General features: G+C 39.3%; 1 protein-coding gene across 2 annotated transcripts in view; it reads left to right on the forward strand.

Annotated features, from left to right (window-relative positions):
• The first annotated feature begins 1,261 nt into the window (after nt 1–1,261).
• Nucleotides 1,262–13,557, forward strand: part of NSMAF (neutral sphingomyelinase activation associated factor) — a 38,001-nt gene continuing 25,705 nt past the window's right edge. Inside the window, exons 1-5 of one of the 2 annotated variants that reach the window (XM_021555666.2) lie at nt 1,262–1,391; nt 11,099–11,188; nt 11,284–11,362; nt 11,452–11,519; nt 11,605–11,641. In XM_021555666.2, coding sequence (XP_021411341.2) covers nt 1,339–1,391; nt 11,099–11,188; nt 11,284–11,362; nt 11,452–11,519; nt 11,605–11,641 — 327 coding nt within the window. In that variant the 5' untranslated portion in view covers nt 1,262–1,338. Of the gene's footprint in view, nt 1,392–7,313; nt 8,505–11,097; nt 11,189–11,283; nt 11,363–11,451; nt 11,520–11,604; nt 11,642–13,557 lie in introns of those variants that run through there. The other variant, XM_077783516.1, reaches the window with a different exon arrangement.

Consider the following 13,557-nt stretch of genomic DNA (forward strand, 5'->3'; position numbering starts at 1 on the left):
AGGTGCTTTTACAAATTGGTTAGAGATGTAGTTCATGCAGATGATAGAAGTGGTTTTCAAACTGTGATCTGTTGCCTCCTTAAATTCTGTCAAGTACTCCTGAAGAGAGCTCTGAAAGACAAAGTAAACCTGCCTTCTGCAAATACAACAGTTCTCATATTTATGTCCACAAATTGAAAATATTTGAGTAACACTGATCAACACATACCTGAATCCATCTGAGTGCAGAGAGTACATCAGACAATCTCTCGAGGTCTAGAAGCCAGTAATTATTTTAATTTCTATGTAAAAATTATATCCTCTCCATGAATCCATTTTTCAAACCTATTTGCCTATTTATTAGGCAAAAAGCAAAATTTTTCTACTGCACAAGAGATTGTGTCTGTAAACGCATAAAATTTTTCACTAAAAGAATAATAAAGTACTGGAATTGACTTCCTAGGGAGGTGGTGGAATCACCATCTCTGGATATGTTTAAAAAAAGACTGGACTTGGCACTTGGTGCTATAGTCTAGTTGTGGTGTTAGGGCATAGGTCGGACTTGATGATCTTCGAGGTCTCTTCCAACCTCACTATTCTGTGATTCTGTGATACAGTGGCAGTTCAAAGAATTGAATTTTTACAAAAAAGTAAGAGATTTTACTTAACTCCTCTTTCCATAGAGGTCTTTCTAGGCAATGACAGGACTTGAACAAACGGCATGAAGCTGAGTCAGGGGAGTTTTAGGCTGAGTATGAGGAAAAGGTTTTTCAAGCAAGGGGTGATTGAGCATTGGAGCAGGCTTCCCCAAGGAAGCGGTCACAGCCCCACAGAGCCTGACGGAGCTCAGGAAGCGTTTGGGCAGCGCTTTCAGTGTGTGCTGCGACTCTCGGGGATGCCCTGTGCAGGGCGGGCACTTGGATCCCTTCCTACTCCGCGTATTCTGTGATTCTAGGCTTTGAACACACCTCCTGCCCGGACAGCTTCTGTCACACGCATTACGGGCACAATGACCTCACTGCAGTGGCACTGCATTTAAAACTTGTATTTTAGTCCACGTAATGAAGCTGTTTCACCGTGTAACACAGCGTGAGCTTCTCTCCGTGTGCGCCGCGGAGGCCCCGAAGGGCAGAGACCGCGCAGCCCGGCGAGGGCGCAGAACCGCGGGCGCCGACACGCCGCTCCCCGGCCTGTTCCCCGAGCCGCCTCCCCCGCCTCTCCGGCGCTACGGACGGGGCGGGCCGGGCTCCCAGCCCGGCTGCGGCCGCGGCCGGCCGCTCTCCCCGCCTCCCCGAGGCGCGGCCTGGCCCGGCCCGGCCTGCTGTGCCGGCGGCACCGGCGCCTCGGCCGGGCGGCTCCATGGCTTTCATCCGCAGGCGGCGGCTGGAGCGGGAGCTGTACTCCAAGGAGAGGTGAGCGGCACTGCCCGGCCGGCCCCGCTCGGCCCCGCTCGGCCCCGCTCGGCCCCGCTCGGCCCCGCTCGGCCCCGCTCGGCCCCGCTCGGCCCCGGCCCCTCGCAGGGCCCGGCGGAGCCGCGGGGCTCCGGGGAGGCCGCGGCGCAGCGCCGGGAGAGCCGGGTGCTGCGCTGCCCTCGTTGTTGTAACTGCTCGGATCCGGTGGCTGAGGGCTCCCCCGAGCTAAGGCTGAAAAGGGTGTAAAAAGGACCTGGGGAAATAGGAGTGCTGCTTGCCTTGCATAAACTGCATGAAAAATAGCGTCTTGTGGATTTCTGTATATTAGTTGTGCTTGTGGCATGGAGCTGTGTTTCTCTGTAGTTTGTTGTAGTTTGCTGTGATATTTTTTCCTTTTTTTCCCCCTGAACACTGTAGTCAGTGTACTGTCAGCCCTTGAATTACAGACTCTGTGTTGTCTCTTTAAAGCATTTAATTCAATTTGCGCGCTCCTGTTTGTTGACTGTAGTCTTTGTTTTGTTTCTGAACGTACAACGGAGGCTTATCACACATGCTTGAGTGTATCCTGAATTTACTCCCTTCTTTTTAGGTAGTGTCCCACTTTCTTTTGCCTGGCTTACCTGGATCTGTCTTTCAGAAAGTTTCAAAATCTTTTGCAAGCCTAATATTTCCACATAGGAAATCTCTGTGAGAGCAGTAGGTCGGCATGGGTCACACAGCAGGACACCACCTTCTCTTGGGGGGGGATCAGGGATTCCCAGTTGTTTCCTGCAGCGGGAACCAGGGAAACAGCAGGCTGGTCCTTTGCGAGCCCTGCGCAAATTCCTGGTGCAGGTCTCTGCTGGTTACACAGCACTGTTTATTGTTGATGAGAAAACCACATGATGAAGAGCTGGACTCACTCTATCCGTGTAAATTCTGATTCATAGCTGCGCAGCCTATGAAGCTACCACATCCTCTGAAGTGGTTTTTTTTAAGTACAGATGTGTTCAGCGTCACGTTTTGTCTTCTTGTATATATTGTTGCTTTGGGGGGGCTGCTGTGATTTTAGTTGTTTGTAAGGGGTTGCAGGCAGAAAGGACAAACTTGTGGTGTAGAAGGAAAAGAGAAATATTTTGAATTGTAAAGAAGGAATCTTAATTGTAGGAAAAGCGAGGAAAATTACTGTGTTAGCTGTGTTATGGATTTAATGTAAATAGCCCTTTTTTTTTTGGGGGGGGGGGGGGGCGGGGAGCGAAGCTCAGAAAACAAGGCAAAAAATCAGACTTGTCCCAAAGAACCCAAATGAGACCCCTCTTCTAAAAAGCCCTGAGAACAAACTGAGCATATCAGTGTCAACATTATTGAGCTACAGTTGTTGATGAGAACTTTTTTCTTTGCTCCTACTTGAAAGCATATCAGGATCTTATTATTTGAGCTTGTAATTTGAGCACTTCATGAAAGATCAAGCTCTTTCTCATTTGCACTGGCAGCTTTTCCTATATGTGCAAACCTGTTTCTCTTTTTCTTCTCCTTGCCTAACAATTGATATTAATATAAAATCTAAGTAAATGTTTATGTTTTGTACCCTATATCAGGTCCTTTCCTCTCCCTTTTTCCTGTGCTTTTCTCAGTTAGGAAATATTAAAAGCATTTAAGTAATTTAAAATATTTTGAGTTTAGAAATATCAGATCAGAAACATTTTTGCATTTTTGTTCATTTTGTCCTTATAGTTCTACCTTAAAACAAAAAAAAGCAAAAAAGCAGCTTGCTATGACTTAATTGAAGGGACACATTCTGGGAATTTTTTTACCTAGGTGCTGGGTAGCTGTTAGAGACACCAACTTCTGCTTGAAAGCTTTGCTTGATCTTTTTATCCTTGGAGTACATATTTCCTAGTGAAATGAACAGGACTGCTTAAAATTTTGTGGCAGCTGCATTTGATGTGTGTTTTGGTTTGGGGTTTATTGTTATTTTTTGTTTTTTTTGTTACTTATACATTGCTTTCTACAAAACTTTAAGCTAAAAGAGTAGTGAGAAACTTGGTAAGTAAGAAGTTAATCTTCTTATGCAGTTGCTTTGGAGGGAAGGAAGATCAGATTAGTTTTAAGTGATCTGAAAAAATATTTCTTCTTAACTAATTAGTCTACTTTAATATCTAGTTACATAAACCTTCTTTTCTGACTATATGCCATTTTCTAAAAGAAAACAAGAAAATGCTGAAATGTCCTATGTCCAGGACAGTTTATTTAATCCCTAAAATATTCATCCTTCATGAGCAGCAATCCTTTCTTACAAACAATTTTAGTTACAAACCATCATATTAGATGATGTGGTGTTTGGCTCAGGTCATTGCCTTCTTTATAAATTGATTTCTCACTTCTGCTGGCAGTATGCTCAAATGCAGACAAGTGTAAACACTTGGTGAGGAGGGTCTCTCTATACAGTGCTGCTGGTTTGTCTTGCACCCTGCCCACCTGCCTGTGTGAGGGGTTAGTCTCTTCTGCTGGATACACCACTCACATGAAGCAGCCTACTGGCAGCATGTAGGTGCTGCAGATGGATTTTTGGTGTGATGGTTGCTTGGGCATTGGATTTTTATTTATTTATTTTATCAGTAGCCTTATTTTACTCTCTTGAGACAAAATATGCATAGTGAAGGCTTTTATCCCAAGATCATCAAATGAGTCCTACAGCTGGCCTATACATAATTTGTTATTTTTGGGAGGAGGAGGTTTAATTTTAGAGTTGGATTTGCATAGCTGTGTGCTGCTGCTAGATTGGGCTGCCCTGCTGTTTCATCCCTGACTGTTTCCTTCTGCTATTAGGACTGTACTTCCATTTTCAGGTCAAATGATTGTGCAAGGTGTGTTGGATCAGCCACTTGAAACCCTTGTGTCCAAGTAGATTTCTAGCATGTGCTTTTCTGACAAAAGGACAAAAATAGTAAGGCTTCAATCACAGATTGTTAATTTAAAGCAAGATCAATGGGTACCTTTCCTGGGTGGTTTAAACAGGATTTTGCCAAGGCACTGGTCCCTGCATGGTCAATTCCTGTGTCCAGTTTGAATAAGTCCAGTGCTTCAGTTGGTAGGTGATATTTTGATATATAAAATAAATTGTGGACTTGTTTTGTTTTCCCCTCAGATGTTGAGTGTCTGAGTTTTTTCAAAGTGTAGTATAGAGGGACATGCACATCAAACAAAGTAACAGTGAAATTCTCAAGTAGACTAAGCCTGATGCAGCTCACTTCTGTTTGGAGAATATTTTGTAGCACCTTGGTAGGCGTTATAAACCCCAGGTTGTTGTTTATAAAGGGCGATTGTCTTCTTGGCTGCATACTCAGAACAATGCTAGGAATGTTTGGGTGCCTTTGGGTTCCCAAACTTTGTGTATTGGGAATGACCTCATACAAGCTGAAGTTTTGCAAGTATTTTCTTTCTACTTAGTGCCGAGTTTTCTTATGTGTCTTGGGTGTGTTCTTGACTCATAGTCCTCAGGCCTTTTCTGAATGGCAATTATATGGTGGCTCTTTCAAAAAGGAAGTGAGTTCTGTTTTTCTTGGCAAGATGGTTACCTTTTTCTTTTTTCTACCTGGAGCTGCTTCTCAAATGAATACTGATTCCCTTCACAAGAAAATACCTTCCAACTGACTGGCATATGAATTTTTCAGTTATTCTTAATACAATCTTTCTGGGACTATATGAAGACAGGAATTTGAACTAGGTCTTCAAGCAAAATTATGTTGGCATGCTTTAATTTACCTCTCCCCTTAAGTGTAGGTGCTTAACTTTTCATAGATTGTTAAAAGATTAACTCTTTACCAGATTCTGTATACTTTCAACACTGTGAGGATTGAAGATGTTCCAGCACAAAAGCTCTTAAAGCCTCCATTAAAGTTATCTGGGGGGATGTAAAGATGTGGTGTCTACACTGTACCAATCATCCATTGCTGTAGCTCTCACCCCCCCAACATATACCCTCAGACAGTCAGGCACAACTATGGCTGAAAATCTTCTTTTCATTTTGGATCTGGGAGACTCCTTGTGTTATTTAAGTTGGTGGTGTTGGTTTTTCCAGCTGTGTGAGTTTTTATGATAAAAGATATTCCCTTATCTTGCATGTTCTTCCTTCTTCCCTCTTCACGCTGCTGTTGATTTTTGGATGCAGAACTTGCATTACATGTGAGGTGTAACAATGTAAGTGCCTTTCCACTGACTCTAAAGCTCAAGGCTTTGCCATAGTGGCAGTGGTGGCTACTGATTTATTTTACCCTGGAAAGTGAAACTGCATCTTTCCTAGCATCTCTTGATAGCAGAGCTGCTGTGTGGGTTTGCTGCATTCCAAAGGGTAAAGTCTTGTTCCTGGCCACCTTGTTCTTGTGCCTGACTCCTTCTCATGGTACTGTTTCTGGTATTCCATGTATCATTCCATGTGCAAAACTATCCTGGGAAAACTCCACCACTCTGAATAGAAGCTTGCATTATGGTTTGTCTGCTAATGTGATAACTTTTTGAGTCAAAATTGGCTGGTCTCCACAACTGAAAGTAGTTTTTGAGACACTACAAGTGTGTGTGACCAGCAAAGTTACTGAAGCTGCTTTTTTTTTTTCCCTTCAATTTCCATTTTTCAAATATTACACATAGTAAGAAAATACAGCCCTCTGAAGGTTTGTTTGCTGTTGTTCAGACATTGAGGATAAAGGCAGGACTGTTAAGAGGCTACAGTATAAGGCATTGAACATCTTGCAGTCTCTCAACCCTTATAGCTCCTTCCAAGGAATTTAAATTTTTTTGAAAATCTTGTCTAATTTGTGTCTGTGTCATTTTCAGAATAATATGTTGGTTTGTTGATTTGTTTTGTTTGGGTTTTTTTATAGTCTAGTATGTCAAGTTCACTGTAGAAGAAAAAAAATTGGTCGATGATCCCTGAAGACAGGCCTGTGGCTTACTAGCATGATCAGTGTGTTGCAATCCATTAAATAGCATAGTGACCACAACATTTGTGGGCATAAACCTGTCTTTATTAGGGCACAAGCATAATAACATCCTGTAATAAGCTTTAAGCTATGAGTTTTATTGCTGGATTTCAAAGGATTTTGTATCAACAGATACTCAGATTGCTTTCCAAGCTATAGCATTACCATTCTCTAAGTAGATTTTTAATAAAAACTCATTAATGATTTATACTTGGGAAGTTTCAAGTAACAATTGGACTATTAATTTTGAAAATGGATCAAAATTACCATTTGCTGGTAATAAGAAAAATGTCTCAAACTTGATCCTTTTCTGTTTGCCTGAAAAATAACTTTGTGATATTTGTTTATTACTGTAAAACAAGATTACAAAGATCTAGAGCACCAGGCAAAGGTGTTTAATAGAAACTGAAGGGATCTGCTACAAATATGTAGGAACAAGAACTGGGCTTTGTTTCTTTGTTGGTTTGTGTTGTTTTTTTGGGTTTTTTTTAGATGCTGGTTCTTCCTGATAATTTAAAAGTGAAAAAAAAAAAATCAAAACCCTTTTTCATGTTAGATACCAAAGGATTTTTGTACATTACCCAGTTAAAACTTTTGCCTGACTAACTGCTTGGATTGAGGGGTTTTAATGTCTTCGATCAGACTTGAAGGCAAGGAAGGGCGGACTGGGGACGGATTAACTTACTGTTGCTTGTCTTGACATTGATTTTTTTTCGATCCAGGTTGTTATTCCAGGTCACTGTGATAAAGTCATGGGCTTACAGTGCGTGCTGTTAATTACACAGCACTGGGAACAGTACGCCTGCTCAGTGGCGGAAAACCAAAATATAGTTTTCAACTCTTACAGGTTTAACCAGTTTCTTATACAGGGTATCTTATGCATTCTCTGCCTACTGTTAATTGTTGATTTTTTTTTTTTTTTTTTAAGTCTCCCTGTCATGTGCAGAATTAAATTACTATTTTAAATGTATGCTATACATGCATACAAATTCTTGTTGTAGGACCACATAGCAGTTGATAGTATATAAATTTGGTATGCCGGTCATGTTGATATCACAAGTGTCTACTTCCTTTAGCTCTTTGGAAGGCAGTCAGCCCAAAGCCCAACTGCTTAGTTGCATGTTGAAGATCCCCATTGCTGTAATTTTACAGCTATTATGATTGATGTCCTATTTTTTTCAGGCCTTCACAACGCTGTTTGCCTATTTATGCAACATGCCAGAGACTGATCTGTACCCTTGCTATCTGTAGATACTTGTTAAACCTCCTGGCAAGCCTGAAGTATCATTATGTGCAGTGATGGTTCTCAAGAGGGACCCTGTTGATACAGTAACTATCAATGGCTCTGTTTATTTATGTGAAAGATATTTCTTCTGTGAAGATACAAAGCTCTGACTGTACTCCAGTAACATGTGATGAAACTTGACTTTTCTTTGACAGTTCTATGGTTCATTAACACAGGCAAATGAAATTTAAATACTTAGAGCAGCAAAGACTGAGATGAGTTGAGAAATTCCAGAAGGTTAGTCCAGGGATCACACATCAAAATCTTCAGAGTTCATTATTAACAATAACTTGAACTGGTCTAGATTTGTTAGCCAGTAGTGAGATGCAGGTCTGAAAATTTTGCTTTCACTTATGGTATCATACTAATTTTAAAAGGGGCAGTTGTTGTGGCATAGTCTTGGGACAGGCAGTAAGTTTGTTCCAGTTGCAGTGGGTGCTTGAGAGTAGTAGAGACTTGTGATTTCATTTGTGGAGATTTGATATCTGGGCTCTGTCTGCCTGCAGAAATTACTTGTTGCAGCCTGAAAATATAGGAAAATGTAGTTAGAGTAAGTGGACTTGCAAGTAGAGTAGCAGTAAGCATAGAAATGCTAGGAAGAGGCTTCAGAACTACATGGAAGGCTCTGCAGAGAGTGGGAGGGGAAGATAAATATGCAAAATGAACTTAGCCTATATGATGGACGGTGTTTGAGGAAAAATGCTTTAACAATTTCCAGCACAGCATTGCAACCCATTTTCCAGGCAGCAAAGCTGAGGTCAGTGAGCAGGAGGTTGCAGGTCTCCAGCAAGAAGCTCTACAGCGAAACTGTCTCTGTAGGCCTGGAGAATGAGTACTCATGTGGAAGAGACACAGAGAAAATAGCAAAAGAATGAACTGGATGCTGCTAGCAAACATGGTATTTAAAAAGGAGTAAACCTGCAGTTTTCCCACAGTACTTATTTAGTCTATGTAAAGAATTTATCTTATCTTGAGTTTTTGTGCATATCTTTGCTTTTTTTTTTTTTTTTTTTTTTTCCCTTCATGACATCATGTGGTTCAGCAGCAGTGAGTGTTATGCTGGGAAAAGAAAACCTCAAATTGTTAAATTCTTGCCTACAACTTCTGGTTTTGGGAAGGTGAATTTATTTATAAAGTAACAAGTATACAAAGATACAATATTTTCATAGAGATAATGAAATATTTCAAAGAGAACTCTCTTGGTTTGTGTATTTTGCCTTATGTTGAGCATATTGTAGGTACTGTGAATAATGCCAATGTTTTGATATAAAAACACAGCTTGTCTTCAATATGTGAGGGATGACTGCATTTACCAAAAACTTAAAAATCTAGTAAATATCAGTGCTGTCAACAGGTGAATTTGGAAAGAATATAAAAATGTGAGGAGTTTGTTAAAAGAATAGGTGGAGACAAAGGAAAGAGCCCAAGAGTGAAGAATTTCAGAAATTAATTCTATTGAACAGTCATTGTAGTTTTCTTGGAAAAAAATATTTGTGGGACCATGAATGCCATTTCTCTGAAGCTTATGTTCCTTATGTCAATAGTGTCTGTTTCCTGATGAAAGAGAATAGATTTTTTTTTTTTCAAACAAACCTGGATGCTACCTTTATTCTTGACTTCTTATTACTTAAATAATAATAATTATACATATAATATACATATATATAGTATGCTTATACATACTAGAAAGAAGACCATTTTACTGGCGAATTGCTCTTTATACATCCTAACATAGCTTTATTAGAAAGCTTTAAAAAAAATGTGATAGAACTTACAAGATCTGAGTTTGCAAAATCAGAAATTTTAAGTTTGTCCTGGATGATTTCAACTGTATGATATTTTGAAAAATGGCATGTAATAGGATATGAAAAATAGTAGCTTCCCCACAGTTACTGAGTATAATTCTATATGGCACAGAATAACCCTTGGTCAGCTGGGGTCAGCTGTCCTGGCTGTGTCCACTCCCAACTCCTTGTGCACCTCCAGCCTCCTCGCTGGTGGGGTGGGGTGAAGCTGAAAAGGCCTTGACTCTGTTTAAACACACTCAGTGCTTAAATCTTTGAATTATCAACAGTTTTCAGCACAAATAATAAAAAAAAAAGGCCCATAGTAGATACTGCAAAGAAAAGCACCAAAACTAGGATCATAAAAAATCTGTTGTCAAGAAAGGAAAGTAGAGATAAGACCATTTTAAAAAAGCAACAGAGCAGTAAGACAAAGTATCTTGGAAACACAAACAGTTTTGAGTATATAGACCTACTGTTACTTGTAGTTGCAGTAAAACCTGTATCGTTATGTTCTGTTAAAGATAACAACCACAACACAATCTTTAAGTGCACAAGATGTATTTTCAGTAACACTGTTTTTTCCATTGTGAAATATGCTTTTTAATGAACAGGCTGTTCGATTCACTTGGTTCATTTTGTGGACTCTTGACATATTTACTGCTGTTTGAATAATGCTCTGGGGACACTTGGTGTTTATTAGTGTTTTCACAGGCATTTCTAGTGAAGCGCTTCATGTGCGAAGTACAAAAAGCTCAAAATGTGGGTGTAAATAAATACTACTTACTCGTGCAGATCAGATGAGTGCTGCACACAAATTGTACTTCCAACTGAGGTTGTTTTTGCTTCTCCTGCTGTGCCAGTATCCACTGGCATTCTCTACAGCTGAAACACTTAGTGAGTGAGTGTTAGTGTTCACCCTGTTACAAAGTTGTTGAGTTTTGATCACTTGCAGCAGTTTTAGTTAAGCTGGTAGAGAAAACATTTTTATATTCCCCCTAATCTGACCTATTTGCATTTACTTGGTACCAGCACTGGCATTACTAAAATCCTGCAATTAAATACATTAGAAGACTTCAGTTTCCTATTTTTGTTTTGTTTTTATTGAGGTTTGTTGTTAATCACATTAGTTCATGAACAGGCTTCCTGGGGGCTGAACACAGGTGTGGAGGAAGTACAAAATGTGGTTGGTGAGGAAGGTAATGCTTCCTCTGAGGGCATCCATTGAGCAACTCAGTCATGTTGTAAAGTCTGTGTCAGTGTTTTCACTTAACATTTTAGACCAGTTTAATTTGGCTCAGCTTCAAAACAATCTAATTCTATCCATTCTAAGTGATTAGTTCCTGCCCTTTCTTTTTGTGTCATTGCATATTTTGCCTGGTATATATTGATCAGGGCTGAAGCAGAAAGCCTGGTTATATTAGAATAGTTTCCACCAAAGACATCAGACTCAAATATCTAACTTTATATGTGTTGGAAGAGCATCAGTTGATCTTCTTCACAGACATAGATTTTCCATATAGGTTGTTATTCTGAAGAGTTAAATTAATTAAGTATTGGGGTTTGGGGTGCAGCAAAGAGATCAGTGAAAACTTTCCAAACACCAATATGTTTTATTAAGAGTACTAACTGTTACAGTATTTTCTCTTAGAATAAAATATTTTTATTTTTAATTTGTAGGTTTTCACTGCTTCTTCTGAACCTGGAAGAATATTACTTTGAACAACACACAGCTAATCACATTATAAATAGAGATTGCAAAGATGAAAGGTACAAAACTCTTACATACCTTAATTTACTGGAGTCATTCTAGGCTCATGTATTTTGAATGCATGCACAACTTTTTTGTTTGTTGTTCCTTTTAGAAAATTCAGAGGCTCCCTAAAAATCTGTTCAAAGTCAATTATCTTTGAACCAGATGACAGTATCCAGCCCATTATCAAGGTAAGCAGTGTAAACTTAAATTTCTTGGTAACTAAAGATTCTCTTGAAAAAGCTTTTATAAAGATGTGTATTTTTATAACTTGCTGCAGATACCATTGCGGGATTGCATTAGTATAAAAGCCCCAGAAGATAATGAAGCAAATAACCCTTTCACACGGTAGGTAAATTTGGGATACTGTATGTATTTAACTTCCTTTAAAGCCCAAATTCCCATAATTTCAAATATCTTATTTACATTTTAGGAATACATCTGGAGGGATTTCTGTTGTATGTAACCAGGTAAGACATGCATATAATAGATTCTTGATGTATAAATAGGTGAGGTTATATAAATGAGCAAGCTTATATTCCTTAATCATATTTTTCCTCAAAGCTGTAATCCAAGAGTGGGAAGCTAACTGAAAACAAAATTAATTATTATCAAAAACTTAGAGTTATGATTGTGGATATATTCATTCTAGAGTTAACCAAGGGGATACACTTTAAATTTTAATAAATTTGAGTTGATAGGTGTTCCAAAGCTGTAAAAGTTAAAAAAAAAAAAAAAAAAAAAAAAAAGTTTGTGTTCCTTTCAGGATAGAACCGAGATGAGGCAGGAAATGCAATTTTAAATATTCTTGTGCAGTTTCTAAAATCTGTCTTTACCAATGCCCAAAATTGATAGCCTTGCTAAGCTACATGCTGCTGCAGTCAAAAACAAACTTGAGCATTTAATACTGTCTATGCCAGAGAAGTTTGTGATTTGTTTTGTAGTAACCAGTATATTTAATTTCATTTTGACACTGCTTCTCTAAAAAATACAGTGTAATCTATTTCTTGAGTCTGCAGGTTTTCTGTGTACTGAGTGATTTTTAAAAAAGTACTTCTAACTCCTCCAGGCAGTGCTTCCACTGTACATCATTACTCTGTATTCTGAAGAACAAGGGACTATAAGAAATGTCTTATAAGGAAGAGGAATTAAGTTTTAAGATGGCAAGTGTGGTTAGCACCCCCCACTCCTCCCATTTGTAGCTTGCCAGTCATGTTCCTATCTCTGAGGAAATGTTCTGAAATGCTTGGGTGGCATCATAAGTGCTGGTATTTTGTATAAAAGGCATATGGACTTCAAGTGTCAAGTAGTCACCAGTTGTAATTATGACAGATCATTATCTAATTAAAAATATGGGTTTTTTTAAGTAGAATTTTGGCCTTGTGGGAAGCCACATGTAGGGAATACTTGGAACATCTTAAACATCTTTGGTTTTTAGAATCAGAAAAAATGTTAGTACATAGCTGGATAAGCAGCTTTTCTTTATACAATTTAGAAGTAACAATTTAGAAATCAAACCATTATGTCTACTTCTTATGTAATGTAGAGTGCTCAGTATAGTTATCCTGCAGAAGAGCAATGAATGTGAAGCAGGTTTCTCATTCTGATTCTCCTATGGCCTGATTCGGGTCTGTACATGATGATGTCAGATGAAAGACACTAATTACCATTGGTTTTTAATGTAGCACTTAGAGGCATGCTGAGCATATGGGCTTCCCAGCTTGCCACTTGCTTTGTTTCTAGCTGGATGTTTCTTGGAGTAGTCACAGGGCTAAGATTGTTTCTGTTGTAATCTTTCTCATTGGGAATGGGAAGGCTGTATGTAGCAGCCAGAAGGATTCTGAATGAATCTGTGAGTGTAGAACTGCAGGTGTGCTACCTATAAGAAGGAAACTGAGGCACTGGGAAAGGACCTGGGATCAACCAAGTTTCTTGGCCCAGGAGTAGAACACTGTAGGTTATGCAGCTGTCACCCCAGGACAGCAGTCCCATTATATTTTGTTTAGTTCAGAACCAGTCCTGAGCTTAGGCCTGAGACTTAGCAAAATTAAGCCTTCCCTACAGACAGCAAAACGGTAACTTGTTTCTGGCTTGTTGCCTTTTAGATGGTGGATAGTAAGGCACAGCATACAAATTAGTGTGCTACCAGTCAGGTCTTTTCATAGGAGTTTTGAGAATGTTCTGAAGAAGGAGAGTAGTTTTATGTGGGTTTTGGAGAGGAAAGATGTTCTCAGAGATGAGGCTAACACCAGAGAAATAAAACTGTTCAAAAGCATGGTATTGGATGAGGGAGGAAATCTAGTGTTCATTGTGGTTGGAGCTGGAAGAGAAACATTTAGCAATAGAAGAAAGGCATTCATTTGAGAAAGTTTGCACAGTGTATGTT

This window comes from Lonchura striata, chromosome 1, assembly GCF_046129695.1.
Source record: "Lonchura striata isolate bLonStr1 chromosome 1, bLonStr1.mat, whole genome shotgun sequence".
Lineage (NCBI taxonomy): Eukaryota > Metazoa > Chordata > Aves > Passeriformes > Estrildidae > Lonchura > Lonchura striata.